At 43.1% G+C, this 24,745-nt stretch overlaps 1 protein-coding gene across 1 annotated transcript in view; it reads left to right on the top strand.

The window, feature by feature from the left end:
* The window catches only part of LOC117758812 (nesprin-1-like), a 64,665-nt gene that overhangs the window by 579 nt on the left and 39,341 nt on the right, over positions 1–24,745 (top strand). The window contains exons 3-41 of the mRNA XM_034580778.1: positions 1,698–1,759; positions 3,143–3,238; positions 3,356–3,433; positions 3,514–3,606; positions 3,720–3,916; positions 4,001–4,200; positions 4,461–4,561; positions 4,983–5,072; positions 5,194–5,307; positions 5,403–5,540; positions 5,821–5,985; positions 6,178–6,290; positions 6,395–6,563; positions 6,824–6,920; positions 6,997–7,190; positions 7,297–7,449; positions 7,866–8,537; positions 8,865–8,999; positions 9,237–9,386; positions 9,504–9,670; positions 10,379–10,700; positions 11,087–11,622; positions 12,075–12,230; positions 12,418–12,568; positions 12,705–12,863; positions 13,106–13,273; positions 13,362–13,463; positions 13,639–13,842; positions 14,297–14,502; positions 14,976–15,083; positions 15,975–16,263; positions 16,857–17,021; positions 17,158–17,493; positions 17,613–17,749; positions 17,949–18,081; positions 19,626–19,796; positions 19,898–20,710; positions 20,975–21,484; positions 23,866–24,027. Of these exons, the coding sequence (XP_034436669.1) occupies positions 1,698–1,759; positions 3,143–3,238; positions 3,356–3,433; positions 3,514–3,606; positions 3,720–3,916; positions 4,001–4,200; positions 4,461–4,561; positions 4,983–5,072; positions 5,194–5,307; positions 5,403–5,540; positions 5,821–5,985; positions 6,178–6,290; positions 6,395–6,563; positions 6,824–6,920; positions 6,997–7,190; positions 7,297–7,449; positions 7,866–8,537; positions 8,865–8,999; positions 9,237–9,386; positions 9,504–9,670; positions 10,379–10,700; positions 11,087–11,622; positions 12,075–12,230; positions 12,418–12,568; positions 12,705–12,863; positions 13,106–13,273; positions 13,362–13,463; positions 13,639–13,842; positions 14,297–14,502; positions 14,976–15,083; positions 15,975–16,263; positions 16,857–17,021; positions 17,158–17,493; positions 17,613–17,749; positions 17,949–18,081; positions 19,626–19,796; positions 19,898–20,710; positions 20,975–21,484; positions 23,866–24,027 (8,012 nt within the window). The remainder of the gene's footprint in view (positions 1–1,697; positions 1,760–3,142; positions 3,239–3,355; positions 3,434–3,513; positions 3,607–3,719; positions 3,917–4,000; positions 4,201–4,460; positions 4,562–4,982; positions 5,073–5,193; positions 5,308–5,402; positions 5,541–5,820; positions 5,986–6,177; positions 6,291–6,394; positions 6,564–6,823; positions 6,921–6,996; positions 7,191–7,296; positions 7,450–7,865; positions 8,538–8,864; positions 9,000–9,236; positions 9,387–9,503; positions 9,671–10,378; positions 10,701–11,086; positions 11,623–12,074; positions 12,231–12,417; positions 12,569–12,704; positions 12,864–13,105; positions 13,274–13,361; positions 13,464–13,638; positions 13,843–14,296; positions 14,503–14,975; positions 15,084–15,974; positions 16,264–16,856; positions 17,022–17,157; positions 17,494–17,612; positions 17,750–17,948; positions 18,082–19,625; positions 19,797–19,897; positions 20,711–20,974; positions 21,485–23,865; positions 24,028–24,745) is intronic.

Genomic DNA, 24,745 nt, shown 5'->3' on the forward strand with positions numbered 1-24,745 from the left:
GAGTTTTACAGACTTTGTGACATGTGATTTGCTGGAAAGGGGAAACACAGCGATGGCCTATCAGCGATCAACTCATCCAATACTGAATTATGATAACATTTCTTGTGCAGATTTTATTTGTATGTATTTTTTATCACTCTAAAATTACATAAACACTTTGATTGGTGATTTTTAAGCAGTTTGAGTCCAGTCAGCTGTCAGTTTCATTTTGCAAAGTTTGACACACAGAGAAGAACAATCTGCTTTCACACTTTTTGAAAGTAAGGAATACACTGTGCATCAGTAACAGCTAAAATATGCAAGTTTTAATGTTACAAAAACATAATAAAAAGTTTTTTTTAGCAGTATTTGACAGTGATTCATATGATAACTTAAGAGTGATATGAAAAAGAGATAAAGCAAATCATACAAAACATATTTTCGTTTTCATATTTTTTTACAAACTTCTGCAGTAGCATCATAATTGTAATTTGACCTGAGGAGACACAGTGTGTCACATTGGCCCTGAGAGCAAAGAGTGATTGTCATGGTGAAGAATCTCAGTAGTGTTTGCACCTCGTTATACGTCAGGTGAGCTGGGTGGAGTCAAGAGATTAGAGCAGACAGGAGTTTCCTGACTCGGCAGGAACTTAGACAAACAGCAGAGACAGACATGACTGACTGAAGCTGAACAATCTGAAAGTGAGTGTTGGTCTCGGACAAAACATCAAGCTCCTTTATTCATTATAGACAGAGTCATAAAACTGTCCAAGCAGCTTGTTATTAATTATTGAAATGTTTGATCTGCAGGAGACTTGGAGATATATATATAATATATAAGCTCCATGTTTTGGCCATAGAAGCTTAAGATCTCTTAAACCTCACCAGGTCCTTGTATGTTCAAAAACCTCTCACAGTGTGTGTGTCTGTCTGGAAGTTCATCATGGCTGTAAGTGCGTGTGTGTGTGTGTGTGTGTGTGTGTGTGCGTGTGTGTGTGTGAGTATCTATGTCTGTCAGTGTCTTGGAAGTCGTCCCGTCGCCAGATCTCCGTCTTACCTCAGCTTAAAGAGGAAGTGTTTCACTCCAGGCTCATCCAGGGGGAGAGAGGGAGAGATTAATGTTTAAGTGGCCGTTCCCCTTAGTCATTGTACACGGGTCCATTGAGCCTTGGATGTAAGAATGGCGAGTCAGAAAGTTGTGAGGTTCTCTGACGTCGGTGAGTAGCTCATGAACGTGATGCAGCTCAGATGTGGGTTTCTGAGTTTGCTTTTTAAAATCCCATGGACTTCACAGCAGAGTTTAACCAGACGTTGCTATAGTGTCATATACTTGCTTCGGGCATTTACTGCATTACGTGTGTTATATATATCATTATGGTTGAATATGTTTTATCGTTTGAAAAAGTACACGCATGTTACTTAACCAACATGATTGAATGAATGGACTGTGATATAAACTGAGACAGTGATGCTGTTCATGAAGTCTTTGTTGTGTGTAGCTTTTGTGTGCTGCTGCAAAAAGGTCAAACACAAGCTTCCACGTTCCATCAGGAATAATCAGCTTTTTAATTCAAAGTTTTTCTTTAATTGACACGTTTGCTCTCCACTACATCACGTCTCTAATAATGCCAGAAAAAAAAACACATTGCATGAATAGATCTGGTTCTGAATGTGTGAATGTGTGTAGATCACAGTTTCTCTCTCTGTTTCCCAAACAGTGGAGCATGAACAGATTCAGAAAAGAACTTTCACCAACTGGATAAATGCTCAACTCGCTAAGGTATGATGGCATATTTCTGTGTGATGCTCATTGTATAAATGCTTGATCATGGAAATTTAATGCATTAGGGATACTACAATATTCTTCAGCCACCACATTTCAGTGACAGATCACATACATAACTAAATATATATATCTATATTTGTAAAGATATCTATATTTGTAAAGATAAAACAGCTCCTGGGTCAGTGGTGCTGCCTTGAACACGAGGGAAAGTGAATTTAAAGCCTGTTGCTATTGCAAAGTTACTCCTGTACAAAAGTTAACATTAAGGTTCATAAAATTAATTTAAGAATATTTTTAAGACAATTGGAGTTTAATGAAATATTGCAATGAGCTGCATGAGAAATAAAACAAGAATGAGGAGTGAACAAAAGATTAAGGTGGCAGGGAACACGCTGGCTTTTGTGTGTATTGCATGACTTATGGTTTTCATTATATTGTAAATAATCAACCAGCTTATTAGGAAGTTGGAATATAGTTTGTTTTTACTCAAAAAAACCCCAAAATGCTACAAAATCTTAGGTTTTAAAAATAGTTTGATATTTTAGCGCTCCTTGCAGTAGATTTCACATTGACTATAACAGTGCTGACAAATGAAATAGATATGTGTCCTGACATCCTGCTGTGGTCTGGCTGTAAACGATATGACGCAGGCGGTGCAGGGCAACGTGCCGACTCACCGGTCGGGGCAGCGAGTGGCAGCGAGGCAGCTCGTCCTCGATCTCACTGCAAAGAGACGTCGAGCTGCTTGTGACATTCGCCCGGAGTATAAATAGTGTTTCAGTGGAGCGGAGCAGCACGTAATCCGAAGCCAGGCACCTCTTCGTAACCTCGTGTCCATACGACTGCGCTCCAACGCCAAAATCACTACTTTCCAAGTGTTACCAGCCTGAGGTCACTTACACCCCCCCCCCCCCCCCCCCCCAACAGAAGATATTATCTCAATGTCTACAGGTCAAAGTTCACTGGTGTTGCCCAAAGCTTTGACCCAGACACTGAACGGATCTAATAAAGATTCAGTTTAAATGCAGGATTTCTTTAGGTTTCCAGTTTGGTTTACTTAGAGGTGAACATTTCAGAAATTATTTTCCCACCAGCCTCTTTTCCTCATTTTACCAAGAAGCCACGAACAACTTCCTATTTTATACAAGATGATGCAGCAAATTTCCAACCTGATATGACCCAGTGACCCAGGATCAGTTAAATAACTCTGTCTATCATGTTAATGTGTTTTGGTTGTGGTTGCTCCCATTACATTAGATTGTAAACTCTGTGACTTACCGTGTTGAGGTTTTAGTCAAGTGCGTTTCAAGGGACTGTTTATATTGTATTTGAATTATACAGAGTAAATCGGTGAATACAGTTTGTGTGTTGTTACAGAGACGACCTCCCTCATTTGTGTCGGACCTGTTCTCTGACCTCAGAGATGGATCGCAGCTCCTGGACCTGTTGGAGGTGATGAGTGGTCAGTCACTGGTGAGTTACTCCACTGTGCTTCTGACATAACTGAAAAAAGTATTGGGGAAAAGCCCAAAACAACACAAACGCACATTATTATAACAACTAAGCTGATGTTGTAATCTGTCTCTCTAGAAAAGACAGAGGGGCCACGGGGTTTTCCAGCAGAGGGCCAACATTGAGACAGCTCTCGATTTCTTCAAGAAAAAATCTGTAAGTGTTCACACGTTCAAACAATCTGAACCTGTCACGTGTGTTTTATTGATCAAATATCATGCGGTTGATTGGTGTAGATCAAATTAGTGAACATACACATCGCGGACATCATAGATGGACGCCCCTCGATCATCCTCGGACTCGTGTGGACCATCATTCTCCACTGTCATGTGAGTGCCAGTAGTAAAGCCTAAATCTCTACCACTGCTACTTTCATTGTAGATCTTTCTTTAAAAATCCTTAATCATTTCTAATCTGAACGTATTGTGATATATCGTTTCAGATTGAGGAGCTGGCCAGCGCCGTCTCGTTCAGCTCCCGTCATTCCTCCCTGGACTCTCTGACCAGCCTGGACTCCTGGTCTGGCAGCCCCGTCCCAGTGAGTCCGGTCCCTGCAGGCCGGACGTCCCCCCTCCACAGGTGTTTCAGAGTATCCGCCAAGAAGGCCCTGCTCATGTGGGTGAGGGACCAATGCCAAAGGTGAGTTTTAAAGCACATGCTAAGATGCTCAAAACACAAACATGAAATCAAAAATAACCTTTTATCTGCCCCTTCTGTCTCCAGGGTCGGTAGCTCTGTCAGGGTGAAGGATTTTAAGGCGAGCTGGAGGACTGGAGAAGCCTTCCTGGTCATCCTGTGTTCCATCAGACCTCAGCTGGTGGATCTCTCCCTGGTGCCGTCCAGAAGCAACCGGGAGAACCTGGAGGAAGCGTTTCACGTGGCTGAGAGGGAGCTCCACATCCCCCGCCTGCTGGAGCCCCAGGGTGAGGCTGCACAGAGTTCTACACGTTTCATACTAATGTTTTTATTATATAAGAGACAACTCATTCTTAAAATTAACACCAAGAGACATATTAAAGGTCTTTTTAAGCATAAAACATTTATATTTAATTATTTTGGATTCACACACATACATATATGAGGAAGTTGTGAAGTTCCATGAACAGATATTGCACTGAGGCCCTTTTTGACTTTATATCATTTGAGCGTGTGCCGTGCTGAGAGTCTTTTTCTTTCACCTCAGATGTGAACGTCAAAGACCCCGATGAGAAATCCATCATGACGTATGTGGCCCAGTTTCTTCAGTACTCCAACGACATGCCGGCGCGTGACGACCACCTGGAGGTTCGTGATCAGTGATGTTTGCACACTGTAAACGTTCTGCCGTCATGTCCACTGTTGTCCACAGGGGCCTCAAGCAATCTGTCAGTAATCATGTTCTCCTGCAGCATGAATCACATTCATGTGTCCTTCTCTCTAGTTTATGTGTGTGTACTTGGATCTATTCATTACGCATATTTACACAAAGACATGGCCATAAATCTTTAACTCTCTAGATACAAATTAAGCAATTTTACTGAACACAATATCTGGGCCGATAAATTAAACTGCAGGTCTAAGCATCACTGTTTCAATTTGGGGGTTTTCTGCTTATATTCCCTGTCGGCTCTTGAAAACACAATCCCCTCCCTGCTGGAACCGAAGGGTGTCAACTGCTTTTCCTTTTCCTTCAACTTTAATTTCATGCTCTCTTCTGGTGGCGTAGCTGTTTCCTCTGGATCAGCCCTCCTGCTTCTCACCTCTGAACTTTCCTGCTCACTTCACCCCAGCGGCTGCTGTCTCACCGTTACGCCAGGTAGTTACACGCCAAGCAAACAGGTCCTTCCTCAATTAATCAATTAAGTCTTTCTCTAAATAAGTATATAAGTTATAGCATGAAAATGCAGCTGTTGACGGTTTCATTTGGGCGGATGTAGGTTTCTCCGTGTGAGCGAGCACAAGAAGTGACTCTCTGGCTGCAGCAAACCTTTCAGGAGCTGTCTGAATCGTGGACGGCTACAGAGAACTCCGGCTACGCAGAGAAACATCAAGTAAGACGCCGTACTGAGGGAAGAAAGCACTCACCGGGTGTGTTTTTTATCTTGTATTGTCCGAGAGCTTTCAGAGGCTGTGTTTGGTTCTCCAGGTGTTCCAGACTCTCACTGGCTCCGTCGCTGATCAGAGGAGACCTGTGCTGACCCTCCTCGCTACCATTAGACGCTGCCCCGAGCTGAGTGGAGAGCTGCGAGCTCTCAGGGCAGCGTGGGATCGTCTGGAGGAGGAGGTGAGGAGGTCCACTCCTGTTTCCTTATTGCATCCTGTGTTTTAGTTTTTATATATTTTGGTTGTTTATTCACTTGCAAGTGCAGTTTTTCACTATGTTGTGTGAAATCACTGAGATAAAATGGAGAAAGAATTTGCTCTTATATGTGTTTTTAGTCTGGTTCCTGATTCACTTCCTTTGTCTCTCTCCTGGTGATTGAGAAATGCTCACAGAGCGCTTATTAGACAATAATACAATCATGAGAATCTGTGCTCATACCAGGTTGTGTGTCATTCTTCAGCTGCAGAGATGTAAAGCCGACCTGGACCTGAGTCTTCCTCCTCCTCTGGACTCGGTGGTTGTGTGGCTGCAGCGTGCGGAGGCAGCGCTGACAGAGGAGGGAGGGGGGGTGAAAGATCACGCACACGCTGCTAAAGAGGCCAGAGCCCAACAAGATGTCCTGAAGGTTATTGTTTTATTTGAATCGGTTCTCTCCTTTTCTCAAAAAATCAATAAAACGATGTTTACTGCAGGTTATGGGACAAAAATGGAGCAGACTTGTTGCTGCAAAACACAATCTAAGGACTTACTATAACCTGACACACATTTTCATCATCTAATTGATGTGCTTGTAAAGTTGTTTTCTCCTTTTCGTCAGACGTTAATTAAGGAGCTGAGTCACTACGTCAACATACTTGACGAGTACCACACCGTGGACGCCTCAGGGAACTTGGCGGTGCCCCTGGAAAAGTTTGATGAGATCAAAAGACGGTAAGTCATAAATCATAAAGTCACTGATGATAAAAATGACACACAGCAGCTTCTTCTAGACCAATAATCCCACGAGATAATGATTTAATCGTCTTTGTGAACAGCGTAACTCATGTAAGAGTCACAACCAAATATCACGGGATCAAGTTGGAATACCAGGAGTGTCGTCACACGGCTCTGGATCTCCTGAACCGCCTCAAAGCCAAGGTCCAGACGTGGAGAACGTCTTACAGATCAGAAGAGGCCGTACAGGGGCTTCTGCAGGACTGGCATGTGAGTGTATATCTGATTTACACCAGTTAGGAAACTCATTGCAGTTATCTGGAGAAATTAATTATATTAAAATGATGTTAATTATACGCTGACAAACTAAACAACGAAGCCTTTTATGAGCTTTCCATAGATTTAGGTGACTGTGACGCCGTCCTGGGTATAAATTGGCTCCAATTCCAATCTGTCGACCTTATTATTTAATAAATGATGCTTCCAAAAACCAGCAAAAGCAATGACTTGTACTGATGTGTCTCGTCCAGGAAACAGTGGAGCGTCGAGGCATGATTTCAATTCTGATGGACGCTCTACAAAACCTGAAGGACAAGGCAAACGCTTACACCAGCAAGGCAGCTCTAGGTATGAGTCCATGATCGTAATCTTTAAAAGGACATGAACTCTGTAGATGGTGAATTCCTTTCCGTTCTCTCCTCAGGTGAAGATTCCCAGCTCGTTCATCGTCAGGTGAAAGAAGCAGAAAGTGAAGCTGAGTCAGTGGAACAAGCTGTGACGGCCGTGAGGGGGACGATGGAGCGAGTGATGTCTGCGTGGGAGACTTACAACCTGAGCCTGGCCTCTCTGCAGACGTGGCTCGCACAGACGACACAGACTCCTGCTGCAGGGACACAGGTAACGAGACGTCAGCTAAATGAAGTGCAGTGTAAAAGGTGATCATCTCTATGAAGCTGCCTTGAAGTGCAAAAAATGCTTTTAACTTGTGATTTTGTTCCTGCAGGATGTGAGTGAGTGGACGTCGTGTCATGCTCAGCTGAATGAGGCGGGGAACTTTCTCATTGAAGTGACAGAAACCTCAACCAGCCGCACTCTAGCCGGACAACTCAGCACGGTCAACAAGCAGTGGGCCGGATTCATGAAGAGGACAAAGTTTGTGAGTTTGCATATTCTCGTTCTTTTCCCGGGAAGAGACAGTTAAGATTAAATCAATAAAAAGTATTTTTAATGCTGATGATTAACAGACTCATTCTCTAAGTGTAAACACCAAGACCTGCTCAAGTAGTGTGATCGTTTCTTTTATCTGATTGAGGTGAGACACTTGTTATTATGGAACAAGTCCAGACAAGTGGTGATTATTTATCTAACAAACAACTACCACACTATTCAAACAGGTGGAGATTCATTCTTTCAATAATGCATTTAAAGTACTTTTTATTCATTTGATCTTGACGGTTCCTTCTGGAAAAGTCTAATTTACTAATTAACATTGAATTCGTATGCATCTCTAATGACTCGAGATGCACACAGGCCCCCTGATGGAGAGAACTTTGTATATTTGACCTTTTTTAGGAGATTCCTGGAATGTTAAGTTCTCCTGGGTTTAAGGAGCATGTGGCTGAACCAGTCCATCAGACGCAGAGACAACCAGAGACTGGGATGTTGGTTGTCGTCAGAACTAAACATGCACACGAGCCTGAGAACGTTAACCTGCAAACCCAGGACCCAGGTCAACTTTCACCTCAGACTCCATCTCATACGCCAAGTGATCCAAAGAGTTGGAGGGAAAACCAGCATGGAACTACCATTGTTGTGCCTCTTGTGGAAATCCAAATGCTGCCTCATCCTGTGAGGGAACCAGTTCCTCATGTTCACCCTCCTCTTGTGAAAGAAGCTGAATTTAAATCCACGACACAGCCTCGGTCAACTTCTGAATCTCAAGCTTCAAGTCCGAGTCAAAATGCTGGACCAACATCTCAAAGACGTCTGGTTCTGTCCAAACGTGGAACGAGTTCAGGGACAGAGGAGAACGAACGCTCGTCCAAGCAGCCGAACTCTCAGCAACTCACCAAAACATCTCCACAGCCTCCGGTCATGGTTCTCAGTGAAGTTCATTCCAAAGCTCAGTCAATGGCAAGAAGCCGACTGGAGAAGGCCCGAGTTCATCTGCAGGGATGCATCCAGAAGGCCATCAAGTTGTTTGGTGGCAAAGAGATTTCAGAGTCACAGGCCAAGAAGAAACAGGTACAGTTTGAAACAGTAAAAGAAAATAGATAAAGAAGTATAAGCTCTTAATTCATGAAAGGTTTTGAATGTTGTTATTTGAACTTTAATTAATACAAGTGTGAGACATTTCAGTGCAGCTCTATATTTGCTTGTTGCTTATTAAAAGCTCCAAAATGACGCTTGATGTTTAAGCTTTAAATGCAACAACCTCCAGACCTTTCACATCCCAGATTTAACTTCACAATCAGGACACATTCTTTCAAGGTCTGTGCTGTTTTGCTTTGTGTTGCTGCTGCAGTTTCCTGTTTGTGCGTATTCGTCCAGCTGTGTGTGTTTTCTGTGCAGCGAGCTTTAAAAACGCTGCAGCCTGTCGCCCTGGAGGAGTTCCTGAACGCGGTGGAAGGGTTGGGGGCCTTCTGCTCGGGGCCCCAGCTCCAGGATTTGATGCTCCTCTCCGACTCGGTCAGGAAGCAGTGGGAGGTACGACAGGACAGAGAGACGGACATACGAGAGACTGATGCACAGTCAAAAGCTTTCTGTCTCTTTTTATTTCTATTTTCACAGTGGAAAATTATATAATTTGAATTTTCTTAACACCAGGGTTACTTTTTGTGTTTTCCCAGATTAATCCTATAATTTATGGACCTTTTTATTAACATAATTCTCACTCATTTTCCTCTAAAAAACTTCCATAAAGCAAATTTCCACTTGTTCCAGGATGTGAGGAGAGAAATAGCTGCCTTTGTTCCAGTCATGTGGTCTCAGATCAGAGAAGGAAAACAGTCGTTGTCTGTTGTGCAAACTGAAACTAACGCTCTGCATGAAGCTACTGACCAGACTGACCACGACTGTTTGCACCACCAGCAGGTACATGCACAACCCTGTGGCCATTAACCTATAACCCGTAACTGTCTGGTGATCAGATAACCAGAGAGAAAGATGCTTGATTTCACTTCCTCAGAGGTTTTTTTTCGCTGCTCCCAGGTCGTCATGGACGGAGCTGCGTCTGTTGACGAGCAGGTTGAATCGCTCAGAGACTTGTGTGGAACACTGACACCAGGTCAGTCATCCTGCCGGGTCACATACCAGCGGAGGAATTCAGAGGAAGCACAGGAAACGCGACCCAGTGACACAGTTCTCACTGCTCACAGGTGAGATAATGCCAATGTTAAGAAGGAAGTTATAAAACCTGAAGAGTTTGCCCTTGATTTTCAACTAGAAGCCTTGTAATCATTGAAAAGTGCTTGGATTTTATTTCATTATGTTCAGTTATTAATGTTCCTGTTCTGCAAAAGAAATTCTGATCATATTTCAGATAGAAAAATAGTTTCAAGAAGCAGGAAGAACGTCAGAGATTGATATCATGGAGTAAAATATTTCCTTTACCGATATATCCACCAATATATATATTTAGAAAAATATCAGTGATTCATAAGATGTCATTATCATACCCAAAGAAATGTAATCGAGGCTTGAAATTCTACAGTTTAACAATAAACTGTCAAAAAACACAAATACAGACAAATATATTGAATTTGAATTAAGAAAATAAACATATTTTTCATGCAAACTATAAACATCAATGTGCAACTTTTCTGCTTTGTTTATTCTGTAAAATAAGCAACTGATAAATCGGTCAGGCTCCAAAAATCAATATTCGGTTTGTACCGTCTCTAAACTGAACGTTGAGTGAACTGTAGCATTTAATTGAGGCCGACAGCTTCTTTCATAACAATAGTCGGTGTGTAATCCTTCCAGTCTGTTAATCTTACAGACGCCTGTTGTTCTGGTTCTAACTGAGTCTAGTTCTAACTGTCTGACCCCGACCTGCCCCCTGATGCACGAGTCTCTTAACTCAGCAGGAGGCAGCAGCTTGGGGCGAACACCCCACTGAGAGCGACTGGCACGTCCGCCGACTCTCAGCCGAGCGGCGACCGGCCACCGAGACGAAGCGTGGACGTCCCACAACGAGACCTCTCACCTGTGGACGGCTCAGCGCCACATCATGGTGACACCCGGCCTCTGCCAGGTCAGGACGTCCCGACAGAGAGACACGACCTCCTGACACAACACAGAGGCGTCGAGTCTGAGGAGCAAAATGAGAAGTCTTCACTTGGAGCCAAAGAGCAGCTACTGAACGTCCGACTCCTTCACACGACAGAGAGAAACGAGCAGATTCAGGTTTGACGATGAGATCTTTCAGCTCCATTCAGATTCAAAGCTACATTTGTTATTTGAAAGACGTTTAGATTTCTAGCTTTAGTTTTAATAGCTATTTCCTTCATGTAAACATTGTTTTTGAATGTAGTGTGAAATTTCTAGTGTCCGTGTTCTGAATTAAATCATAATTTGAAAACTGCACATGTTAATTAGCAGTAAATGAATCCTATTTACTTTATACATTTAATTTAAAGTGGCCCGTCCTCTTACCTCTCAGAAGAAACTGTAATTGGCTTTACAAGTCACAGCCTGAGCTGTTGGGCACTAATCCTCTGTAATGGGATCGGCTCGCCGCTCCGTCTTTTCCTCGTTATCTTCTGTCACCATGTAACTCTCCCATCTCGCAGGCGGTCGTCAGGAGCGACACCGTGGAGACCAAGCAGGCGGCGGAGTGGACCGTCATCCCAGAGACGGGGACCGTCACGGGCCAGGATGTGGTCACGTCGTTGTCTGAGCGCCATGTGGAGAAGAAGAAGCTGATGAGAGACATGCACGGGGAAAGCAAAGACGAGAAACAACTGATGGGAAAGGAGCAGATGGAGAGGAAGGAAGAGTTCACTCCTATGGAGACATGTGTGACAAGGACTTGGGATGATTCTCCACAGGAGGAGGAGCATCCCGCTCCATGTGGGGCAGAAGAGGAGTCAGAGGCCAAGAGGAGAAGGCTGGATGGAGAGAAAGACACAGAGACGCAGAGGGAGGAACACACGTGGGGGTGTGAGGAGCAGAGAAGAAGAGGGAGCCATGTGAAGAAAGAGGAAGAGGAGAAGAAGAAGAGCTTGGTCCAGAGGAGAGCTGCCTTGTCAGGAGAACTGAGGGAAATCAAAGGAGCAGCTGAGCGTTTGAGGCTGAACGAGCCGACCCTGCCCGCTCTGCAGCGGAGGTACAACACTCACCTGGATCCAAAACATACTAATGTGTTCACTGTAGCTTCTGCGTTTTCCCAATGTGGGAGGAATACTTGATTGATGGAATTTACTGCATCAGAATGAGGATATTTCTCTTAACCTTTCGGAAAACCATGAATTAACATCCAACAAACCTATGGGCATTCAAACACAACACATCACCCCTCAAATCTAGAAATATTAAAACCCAAAATTGAATTTCTTTTATATTTGAATCACATTTCTCCCAAAACTCATAGACATATGTTGTTTTTGTGCTATTTTCCAAAGTTAAACATTGTCCTCAAACGTTCCTCTTTAAGAGCTTATTAAAACAAAACAAATAAACATTATGCCATGCTCATGATTCAAAACTGAAACCGTCTCATGCTGTTTTCTCACAATGTGCAGTCTGCTGACACACTGATGATGGTTTCGTCCTCCTCAGGTCACGTGTCCTGACGGAGCTGGAGAGTCGTCTCGCCGGCCTCCTCCCTGAGCTGCGTCACGTACAAGACTCATCTTCATCAGGTCTGTACGACGTGAGTCAGAGCAGCGAGGTGGACGACGTCTGGGAAGAGGCAACGAGAGCTGTAACCGAACGGTAACAAGTTAAATAAACGATGTTCTGCTTATGTCACTGTAGTTGTGTTGCCTTTCTGTAAGGTGTGTGTGTGTGTGTGTGTGTGTGTGTGTGTGTGTGTGTGTGTGTGTGTGTGTGTGTGTGTGTGTGTGTGTGTGTGTGTGTGTGTGTGTGTGTGTGTGTGTGTGTGTGTGTGTGTAACAAACAGGCTGGAGCAGTGCTGTGTGCTCACTGAGCTGCTGAAGAGGTTTCAGAGCATCCGTGGGGAGCTGCGTGGAACACTGCACAGAGCAGAGAACACCATCGGGGAACAGGCCTCCTACATGGGGAAAGAAAACCTGCACAGATTACACTCCAAGGTATCACATGAAGTTTGACCTCTGTTCGGACTCAGGGTCTTTGCATTGACAGACATATGCCACAGCTTATATGTGTGTGTGTGTGTGTGTGTGTGTGTGTGTGTGTGTGTGTGTGTGTGTGTGTGTGTTCTCTCAGGTCCAGGAAACAAAATCTCAGCTGAACAGCCTTGGGGGCGACGTAGAGGAAGTCCGCAGCGTCTGCCGGCAGATTCACGTTCACCTACGTCAGACGCCAGAGTGCAACGTCATCCCGTTTCAGAGCGAAGCAGATTCTCTCATGGACGGCTGGCTGGATGTGAGTCGCTTTAAACTCTCAACTCACTATTAAATATGCAGCATTTATAGTCATGTATTTTATCACTAATTAAACCCACAGTTATTAAAGCAGAATTTGTTTTATGTGAGGATGATCTCATAAATGATCAAATAAAGCTTCTAGTGGGTATTAACATTAGTAAATATTCAAGTTCTGTGATATTAGGACGAGCTGAGTCTGGTGCTATAAGACAACATTCACTGTGACTCACTTCCTTGCAGATATCAGAAAGAACCGATTCGCACCTGGAGAACTTGCACCTCTGCCTGACTCTGTGGGATGGAGTCCTCCAGCTCGGAGCGCAGGTGGACAAGTGGACGGCCAATAAATTGACAGCGTTCGCTCAGTGTCCGTCCTTTCAGTCTGAGGACGACATCCAGACACTGCAGGTAAAACAGATTTTTTATTACAGTTAAATGATCTCCAGGTTTCTACCGTTGCTTTGAATAACGATAACCTCCTTCTCACTTTCTCCAGAACGAGATTTGGGCCCAAGAGAAGATCGTGGAGCGTTTCCAACGAAGAACCACCGAGATTCAGTCGCTGCTTCAAAGCACAGAGCCGCCGCTGGAGCTGCAGGTGAAGCATGTGGCTCTTTATCCAGCTGTCCATGTTTCAGGCTGATATTAAACTGCCAGGATGGACAGAAGATAAGGAACTGAACTGAAACACTACTATTCTTGATATGCAGTGTTTGTACATGCTTGGAGTCACAGTGTCTTGTACGTCTCTCTGTTGTTTTTGTTTCGTCTAGGTGGTGGAGACCCAGATGAGGAAAAAGTTGGAGCAGCTGAAGGAGCTTGTTTTTGAGGCTGAGGACGTTTACAGGCAGACGGTGGCTGCTAAGGGACACATTACTGCTAGGATGTCCGACTGCTTCATGTCCCTGCAAAAGATCCGGGTCTCCCTCCTCACTCTGGGTGGATCAGATGTGGCAGCAGTGCTCGCAAAACTTAAAGTAAGACGAAGAACATAAAATACATAATGTGTATTAAAGATATTTTTAATCATCACACTCAAACTTGATCATATTATCCTATTTTTAAGATGCTTTGTGGAAGTGGAAGTGTTTTATGTGCAAATACTCAAAGGACATTTCTATCAACTCCATTCCAATATTTAAAGTCTAAACACACAAATATTTAAAAACCTACATTCTTAGAATAATACAGCATGTACTTGAACTATAAAAAAGCGGTTATACACATTCAGTTGAAAAATAGGTGTTAAAAGTACACATCATCAACACCCCCTCATCATCTTCTCACTTGGTTTCTCCCGGAACCTTTAAATTGGTGTTTGGGCACCTGGGGAATAATTTGGCCCAAACACCCTGAGGAGGAAACCGACACAACAACAGAGAGAAGTGACCAAACAAACTAATATCTGTTGAACTTTCTTCCTCTCTGCAGGATCTGTGTCTGCAGCTCCAGACCCAGGATGAGCAGGCAGAGAGTTTGCTGGAGGATCTGAGTATTCTGACCTCAGTCTCCAGTCCAGATGTTCTCCAGAGTCTGTCTGCAGAGGTGATGCAGCTGCAGGAGGAAGTGAGACACTCACATCAGCTCTTCTCTGAGGTGGAAGAACAGACTCAGCGGAATATCCAGGATCTCGACAGGTGCCAGTTTCAAATTGCTTTTTCCATTAATCTGTCATTTAATGTGTAAAGATTTACACATCAGGAGTGGAATGTTAATATAGTCTACGTCGTCTTACCTGTGTAGCATGAAATATATAAATATTTCAGGAGTTTGTTCAGATGTTTTTTTAAATGATCATCCAGTAGCTTCTATTTGGCTTTGATTCAGACGTTCTCGTCATGTGAACCTGCGCAAAGAAACAAAACAGGCAAAACCTGAACTGAATATACAAAAGAGTCTGAAAGAAGGATCGACTGTGATCAGTGAAGAAAGTAGTAAATATTTACTGTACATGATTTAACCATGCAGGGACTTTCTGACTTCCACAGTCTGTTGCTCTCACTTTCTCACTTTAATGTACAGTAGCTTGTGCATATTGTTCATGAGTGTGACTGTGTTATGCCTGCGTTCATGCTGTGTGTGTGTGTGTGTGTGTGTTTGTGTGTCGCAGGCTGCAAACGGAGAGCGAGCATTTGGAACAATGGCTGCAAGTCACTGAGGAAACAGCAGCGAAGGACGAGGATGTTAGTCTCCTGCAAGAGGAAGCACTTCAACTAAGGTTAAAAAACATATTCTGTGTGAAGGCCTTAATGTTCAATGTGCGCTTTTTGAAATCCTGTAAAAAATGAGATTGATGAACATGGATTTATGAGCCGTTATCAAGAAATGTCAGAGTATTTAGGTTGAAGTTAGTTTAGTGACTTTAACAACAATATTAGATAGTCTTACATGACCAATCATTCCATATGCAAATCTGTCTGCGCATGACAACAACATTTATTATTATTATTTAGACGATAATATAATTTAAAATGATGGCAGGGTATTTTCTTGTTTTATGGGGGCTAAACCTGAATGCACCAATAATAATATAGAGGCAGTTTTGCTCAGTGACACCCATTGACACTGTGTATAAATAATAATTATCAAATTAATTACATTATTAATTAGTTAAACCAGAAAGATGGAAAGGGGCAGAAAAGTCTGTAAAAGTGAATCAGCGATGAAGTGAAGAAATAAAAAGCAGCTCTACTTTGAAATCAGAAACACTAGAGCAACATGTAGAGTTCATTGTTGTGATTTTGACTAATTCAAACCACAGACAGGACTTGTGGAGGTACAGTGGCTGTTATTCTCCTATTTGTTATCAGACAAAAGGTGGAATAATGCAGGAGCCAGACATTTTAAAAGTTCATTCAAATCATGAAAAAAACATTAAAATATGTTGTTTTTTAATGTGAAACTTTGTTTATTGAGTGGAGGTGAATTCTTCTTCTCCTGAGCTGCAAGGTTCTTCTCCACTTACTGTATCTATCACATCAGTATGCAACCTTGGCCCTGACAGGGACTAACCTTCATTTTTTGCTCCCTCATTAACATTTGAAAGAGTGAAAAAAAACTGTAGCCAAACGACAACTCCCTCTTTTTTTTTCCCCGTGTCTTTCTGCAGGGCGAGGACAGAGCTCCTCCGTCAGCTTGTGTCGTCCTTACAAAGCAGTAACCTTCAGCAGTCTGCGCTGGTGCACGGAGGAGGCGAACTGCTGGAGCGATGCAACTTCCACGCCGACAGACTACAAGGCACCGAGGAGAAGCAGCGCTCGCTGAGCAGGGAGGCGTTTCAGGGTTTGTCAGAATCCACACAACCCTCGGTCGGAGATCTGAGGCAACTTGTTGACGCTCCACTCGGTGAAAGCTCCAGTTTCCAGTGTCCTGTAGAGCAGAGACTTCAGTTTGCTCAAGTAAGAAAAACTTCACCCACACACGCAACAAATCTAAACTTGATCTACTGAAGGTGAGGTGCTCACACTCCTCAAAGTCTGAATCACACCTGGATCCAGTACCTGTACGGACATTCTGCAATAAAGCATGTTGTACATGGGTGTGATTACAGAAACGTGTACCATCACCTCAGGGTGTGGTCCTGCCGATCTGTTGTTTATTTTCCTCTACATTTGTTCCTACTTGTTCTCAAAATTGAGGAGTGTCTGCTCATTGTGCACAACTGATGTTGTGACGACTGGAATTTACACACACTCGTCTGTTTGTCGTCTGTTATACTGGAAAAATCATAGCGACGCTTAAAAAACTGACAATTCAACGACGTGGAAAGAAATATCGCATCAATGCCCCATTTTATTTAGAGTGAACTTCCAAGTTAAACAGATTGTGGAGCTTGGTTTGGTCCATGAAGGGATCATGTGGTTTTCTGACAGAGTTTCATTCATACATCAGATACAAATGCTTGGGAACCACTGGGTCACTGTAATCACAATAAGTAAGTAACTGTAGAAGGCCTCTGACTCTCGCTAAGTTTCCCCTGACATGTCCACAGGATGCACGTTGCCGCCTCGGGGAACGTCGGAGTACCGATGAACATTTGGGCCACTTGCTGCAGGACGGCCACTTTAGAGTGACATCCCCGCAGAACAGGATGTCAGCCTGTCAAGCCCAGAAAGGAAGCTCCGCTGCACTGGTCCCTAATGCACCAGCTCTGGAGGTGAGATCCATAAAGTAAACTGACCTGTTAAATCATGTATAAGCTGTTGTGCATCTTTTATAATCATATTCCGTTCTACATTAAAACAATGAATCGATGTAAAGTAAATGTTTAAGCCCGATTCTCTGCTTTCCAGGTGTCGCCACGAGAAGTAACAGACATAGAAAAGGACATTTTGCAACTTGAAATGCTGAAGGACTCTGAAACGGACAGCTGTGCCGTCGAGGACCAAACCAGCTCGTCCCAGCAAGTCTGCAACCAGCAAAACCACAAGAGGGCACTAGACAGCAGCGTTGGAGAGAAGCTGGCACCGCTCACAGGAAACAGCAACAGGGTTCAACAAGTGAAGGAAGACGTCTCCTGCGTTCAGACAGCTTTGAAAGACCTGTCTGGAAATGTTGGAAAAGTGTTTGTGAACCATGACGTGTTCCCCGACATGAGCCAGCTCCAACAGCAGTGGAGCACTATACAGGTAATGTTGAAGATTTGTTAAAATGTGGATTTGCCCCATTTTAATTGGTTCATGAATGAAATCTTATGACAGCTGATGATATCTTCAATCCCAAACACATGTCCCTCTCTCTCTCTCAGGACTTCGATGACAGCCTTTCATCGTGGGCTGCGAGAGTTCACGTGCTGCAGAATATTGGAGAGTCCGGCGCCGCACAAGAAATGCTTCCTGCAGATGTCATTGTGACCATCGATGGAGCTGTTGAAGACCTTAACAGGTACTTTACCTCATTCCTGCTTCCACAAAGGAAAAGTTGCATTCCTCAGATTGTGACTTTTGACTACCTGTCCTGCAAACCAAAGAACCACCGTCTATTTGAAAATGCTCTCGCTACATGTGTGTGTATATACAAGTTTTGAATATCACATGGACTCATTTCCAGCCTGCTTGTTGTCCCTCGCGTGTCCTCTCTGTAGCCTCAGGTCCATTTTCCTGCAGAAGAAGCAGGAGTGCGCAGAAAACCTTGCTGGCCGGGTGAGAGAGGTCATCAGGCAGCTGCAGCACTGGAGCCAAACGGTACGAGCTGAACCACCACCGCCGCCCAGCCAGGTAATACACATATCTCTGCTTCCATCTAGGCAGACAATAATATCTGCTTTTGCCTTTGGCATTGAAATAAATCCATTCTGAACCATATCCAAAATAAAATTAATTTAAAAACTGTACGTATGCTGGACTTTAGCTGACCCCCGGTGCCATTGTGTGACTGTGTAGATCCTCACAAAAGCCCAGATCTTATTTGTATAACGCCAAATCACACTATACATTTCCAGGATAGCCGAAGATCATCTCGGTTGCACGCCACTTCCTCTCCAGCTTCCTGTTTTAAAACACGTCTTTGAGAATCACACCATGGAGCTAATCTCCTCAGATTTACTTTCTTCTTTCCCAGCGGGGCGCCAGTGTCAATCGTTGTTCGCAACTTCTTGTGAAGTAAATGTCAGAGGAATTATGTCCTTACATTTCTTGACAGTATGATCTGATAATCACCCACTTTAATCGAATTTTGGTCCAAATTCAGACAAAAGAAAAATATTATTACATTTTCAACTTCTATGCCATATGCTAATAACAAGACTATTTTGTCATATCTGAAAAAATATAACATTTCTCTCCCCAGCAGGACTTTTGGCTTTTTTGAGAGCTTAAAATGCCACCGGTCCATTATTCCTCTATTCTTACTGAAATGGGAATACCACCTCCTCCTCCTCCTCCTCCTCCTCCTCCTCCTCCTCCTCCTCCTCCGTGTGGCACATGGGGAACATGCTGCTCCGTCCTCACAGGGGAGCATGTGGCTCATTTCAGCAAATGTTTGCTTTTTTTCTATTACCGATGATCATAAACATGTCGTGACTCATTTTTCCCCATCAGCCTGAAATCTGCAGCTGCCAACAACTCTTCAATCTGACCACACGATTCCTGTTTTGCCTGTCTAGTGATGTACAGTTAATACATTGCTGTCAATGATTTGACATGATAATCATTCAAACTTTACAGCTTAAATCTAAGTGCTTTATGAAAAGGAAAGATTTGGGCTCAATTATTAATAGATTAATATCCTAATCGTCTTTTAGCCGCGATAGCCACTCTAGTTATTACGTATTCACTGGGTCCAGACTGAAGTATATCAGCAAATAATGGATTGATTTGCTTAATTTTCTTTTCTGTGATGATTAATCACACTGATTTGGTGATTTCCTGACTTTTACTTTTGACATTTGTGGTTTTCAGTGAAATATCATCAACTAGTAGATGGATATTGACGAAATGATAATGTTATCATGTTCTCCAGAGGATGCATTTTCTGTCGATTTTGTCCAACATTAAAAATTATTAAATCTTAACCTGCTAACCAAGTTTAAATCCTGAGCATGGAAAGCTTCCTACCTGCTCAGCATCAGTATGTTGACATGTCAATGTGAACATGATGCAAAGTACATCTTCACTCACCTTCACACAGCTTCAACATACCAGGCATTCCAAGGTGTCGGTTGTTGCGACACCACAACAATAGTTGTCACTGTCCACGTAGGTCAGTGATTTATAAACAAAATGTCTCTATTTGAGTTTGACATGTGTCTGTGCTCTGGCAGGCCGCTCTGGATGAAGGTTTGCAGCTTGAACGACATCTCCTAGCTGTGCTCTCAGGCAAAGATTTTCTCCTAAATTGTTTGGGAACAAAAGTCTGGTCGGATCTGGAGAAAACTGCTTCAGCTGCTCTCAGGGAAAGCACATGTGCACTTGAAGTCCTGTCTAAAAGCCTGGTGAGTTTCTTTTCAGCCTCCGAATCTCACAGCACAAAGCGCCGATGGGCCATATTCTACTGTGTGGTTCATGTTTTCATTCAATGTCCCGGGTTGCATAGGTGAGTCAAGGTCATGGCGAAGTGGAACTAGATGACAAAGAGACGGTAGGAGGAACTTGTAAAAGTTCAGCGGATTCAGCGGAGGAGACGTGTCCTCCAGAGTGTCCTCCCCCCTCTGCCACAGACGAGGACAATTCTGAAAGTGACCAGAACGACGACAGGCTAATAACCACCGGCGATTTCTGCACTCTAGAAAGACAGCATCCCTCCACCGAGCCTTTCAGAAACACTAACGAAGAAGCTGCGGCCACAAGAGAAGATGCAACGAATATTTCTACTAGTTTTATACCAACAGCCGAACAAGATGCCTTTTTATCTACTCAAGTCCAAAATCCAAAGATCCCTGAGGTTTTCAAAGCAGAAATCCAACAGGAATCACAACAGTTAACGTCTTCTCCACCAGAAATAGACTCGATTACTGATCTTAGGCCAAATTATGATATTGACAACATTGATAGCAGGATCATTTCTGGAGTTTACACAGAGCCTTCAATGTCCGGTTCACTTCGGCGAGAGAACCCTGAACCATCGCAGCAAGACTCTCCCTCGACCCCGGACTCAAACCTGTCACCACACTGTGACACGTCCGTGGCAACAAAGCACAGTGACTTCCTTTCTTCTGCCACAGAAATAGTCTCTGGATGTTTAGCAGCACAATCAAACACGTTTATGGGAATCACCGCTGCTGCTGGAGAACAAGAGAAACCCTGTGAGGACTCAAGTGTGACACCACAGAAAGGCTTTACTGGTATGTTAGACATGGAGCCACGTGACCTGCAGGAAAATGAAAAAGTTGGAGTCAGCAGTTCAGATGTACTCGGATATTCACAGGGGGCAGAGGATTCCAGCGCTAGTTTACCTGAGAAGGAATCTGACCCAGCTACAATAGTAATCAACACGGATCTGAAAACCCCTCACACATTGAATCATGCTCAAGAAGGAGAGGATATTAAAACAAGCCCAAATAAGGAGTTAACAACAGTGTTGCTCGTGCAGCCGGACAAACGGCAAAGAGACGATCTGGAAACGAGCAGATGTTCCCAGGGGGCCGAGCCGTGTGTCGCACAGATCACTGAGGAAACACCTGAACAGCTCTCAACACTAATCAGTGTTAAAACAGTTAAAACAAACCTGAAATGTTATTATTTAAAGAGACCGAAGTCAAATGTGTGTCAAGTGGCCGACTCACTGTTAGAAAACCCATTCACGTCAATGAGCACAGATTTAGAGGAGGTGCAATCTACATGTGCCAAATTATCAGGAACCCATGAATGTGGCGCCATCGTCGACTGTCACCTCACTGACACTCGTGCAGCAGAAACAACAGATCTGGGGACAGATTTGTGTCACGCTGCTCAGCACAGGGTGAGCTCAGTCCCGTGCACTGTGGAGGGTTCAGTGCACAGTGGAGACGCCTTCGCTGGAACTCACATACCTGCCGGTGACACAGGAAACACAGAAGAGGCGAGCGAAGGGTCCAAACACTCAGAGGAGACAGAGAGACGAGAGGACGCTTCGCTGCTGGACGAACAGAGTGAATCAAAGTTACCTGTGTCACTGGAGGACACGATGCTGACACAGGGACAGGTGGGATTTCTTCTTCTTCTTCTTCTTCTTCTTCTTTACTAAAAATCATATAGGAATTTCACTTTTGGGGCTTTTTTGGCTGTAACTGTAGAATTAGGATCAGGAAAAGTTATCTTAACCCTGATATTAATCAGATTTCAGTCTCTAATACAGTAGAGTGTATGAAATTAACAGGTTTTATGTAAACAATATGCAGGTATTTGGAATATTCTGATAAAATATTTAGGTATTTTTTTGATGACCTTGCAACAAAGGTCGAAGGTCATTGTGATTTCATCTTAAACCTCCAGGCCACAATGAAGTCCGGTTCCAAATGCTAACAACTGCTGCTTTCCAGATTTGAAAAAAAACAGAGAAACAGAAGCTGAAAGAAGTTAGTTGAGCTCCGCAGGTTCAAGAAGTTTTAAGAAGTTTGTCCTCCCAGCAGGCAGACGACCACAGGTGTCCCAGATAAAGTCACAGTCCTTGCCATCTTAAATTTTCACTCATCAAACATGACATTTACTAAACCATTCTCCTTTTCCTTTATCTTACCCTCGTGGCAGAGTGGGTGTGTGTTCAGTGTTTCTGACATTTTGCAACTGTTAATTTATCCCGAGTTTTGTCCTTCATCAGCCTGGAACTCACTGGCTTTTAGTGCATTTGTTCCTCTCACCATTTGGCATTTGAATGTCATAATTCAAACGCATGTTCAGTCCAGTTATAGAGTTTTATTAAACTCTTTTGGAAACATGGTGATCCAGTTGAAAGGAAAAAAGCAGATCCGGATCAGGGGGCCAACCCAAGAAATTGTTTCCGTCTTTAACATTTAACATTAATTGTGTAAATCTTTCAGATAAAATTGAAATGATAAACTGCCTCTTACAAAACAATTTGATGAAGAACCCTCTGCCACAAAACACAAAATTACAGTGAAAGCAAATGTACTTTGACTTTAAACCCTCGGTAGGGTCAGAAAATGTATCAAATATCTTTTTTTTTAAAAACAAGGAAAAGCTTTGCGAGTGCTAATTCAGACACGATCAGTTTATTATGTTCTTTTTTTCCTGGCGCCCGCTGTGTGCGTACACTCAGTCCGCAGGAGCTCCAAGGACAGATTGTAAATCAAGAAATGGAATAAAGGCAAAAATAAAGATGACAAGGAAGAATTATTTGAACAGCAAACAAGTTCAACAGTAACATCCATAAAAAAAAAACGAAGGAAGTACAAATATTCGCTGCCAGCGGAAAATACAGCGTGAGACAGAAAAACGTCAGACGGGTTACATCTTTACACGTGGTATTAATGTGTTTGTACCTCGTTCAAATATGGAAAAAATATCAATATCTGCAGAGACAGTATTTTCATTTCAACCCCTTTCTCTGTCACTTCAGAGTTTTTCTGTCTCTAGATATGTTTCGATGGTACAAGCCAGCAAAATGCTTTTTGAGGAATTTCTTAACAACAACCTGTCATTATTTTCACTAATAATACAACCTGCCCTTTACACCAATTTTACACAGATGAACGATGACTGTCCTGAAGTGTTCCTTGTATTTAAGAAACTGCACTTAGGAAATCAACAAGCGTGTATAACAGACAGCTTCCACCTCACAGTTTGTCTAAAGTAACTTTGTGTTGAAAGAACATGATTCTGATGGTGTTTCCAGTAAAACGAGATTTTAAAAGATGTAGAAATCTCATTTATTGAGGTCACTTTCTTTATTTTTACCATATTATCTATTCATCCATAATATAAACCACTTATCCTTTAAGGAACGCAAGAGGCACTGGAGCCAATTTCCCATTTTAGGTATATAAATATATATATATTACCTTTATTCTCTGCCACCTTAAAGTTTTGCGTTGGTCCCAAGTACCTTATTGTTTGCAGCACTAACGGTATGAGAAACCTATATTTGTAATTCCCACGTGAGTAAAACAGTAGCCTTTGAGATTTAATTGTTAACCTGTTGTACTGTTTTCTTTCCTCCACTTTTTAAAATCCTCTCCCGCTCCACCTACACCACACGTCTTGTTCATGCCCGAGATACTTTAAAAGGCGCCTCCCCTGTTTGTGGTGCGGTGACCCAGCAGTTCATGTCATGTTTTGGTGTTTTTTCCTCGTCTAACCAAGTTTTAACAAATCATTTCTTCATATATACGTATGGGAGGCAGCGTTTTGTAGAAGAACAGACAAAGTCCTTCTCCCTCAGGGCAAGACTGCTCCCTACTCAGGCACATTCTTGAGTGAACTGTACTGACTCGCCGGGCCACTGTCGGCTCAGTGCTACTTACCACTGTGGAGCAGGGAAAGAACAGGAAGCTCTGTCATTATCTGTAGGCAAACACAGGAGAGAAGGTAAAATGTGACACCACCCCCTGTCTTGTGCGCATGCAGCCTCAGATGCACGGAGGCACGGAGCCTGAGAGGACGGAGCCGGGTTTGTCAGCTGATCTGGGTGCAGCCGGGGAGTCGATGGCGTCCTACGAACACAGATCCACCATGCAGGATATTTTCTCTGAGATACAGAGCTTGGTGGAAAGAAGTAACATAATAAATGTGAGTATCAACTGGTTTTAAATATATAATAAAATACAAGCACAGCTTCCTGCACGTGTCTGACAGCTACTGTTGGCTTTCTATGTGGCAAACCATGTTTCTGTGAGTTCAAGAATTGATTTGTAAAAGTATGAACTTCACAGTATTTGTACAAAAGCTTAACTTCTAAACTGATTGGAGAAATTACAGTTAAAATCTGGATATTTATTCAGTCTTCGTAGAACAGATCCTTGTTCTGCAATCGCAAACTGAAATTTAGTTATAAGAATTTTAATAATATAATTGAAAGTATAAATGTACAGTTCCATTTGACCAAAAGGGCAAGAAGTCAATTATAAATGCATGGAACAGTGAACAGATAGGAGCAGCAGTGTTATGACTGATGTTCGTGTATTCCCATGATGCTGCTGACAGGAAGTTATACAGGAAGGAACCAAAAGATACAATAATTTCCTGCTGGCCCTAATTACCCAGAGTATTCTGTTTGTGTTCGGACTTTCTCCCTCATGTTTATTCAAGAGCGTGGTCTTTTCATTTTGAGAGCATTATGTCTTCATTTCGCCTTCACATTTAGAAACGCTGTCCCTCCTAAAACAGCCTGAGGACGAGTCAGACCGAAGCACGAGACATTTGTGCAGCAACAGCGTTTGAATGAAATGAAGAGATAATGCTCTTAAAATGAGAAGCTCTTGAATACAGATAGGAGAGAAACTCAATA

This window comes from Hippoglossus hippoglossus, chromosome 24, assembly GCF_009819705.1.
Source record: "Hippoglossus hippoglossus isolate fHipHip1 chromosome 24, fHipHip1.pri, whole genome shotgun sequence".
NCBI classification, from domain to species: domain Eukaryota; kingdom Metazoa; phylum Chordata; class Actinopteri; order Pleuronectiformes; family Pleuronectidae; genus Hippoglossus; species Hippoglossus hippoglossus.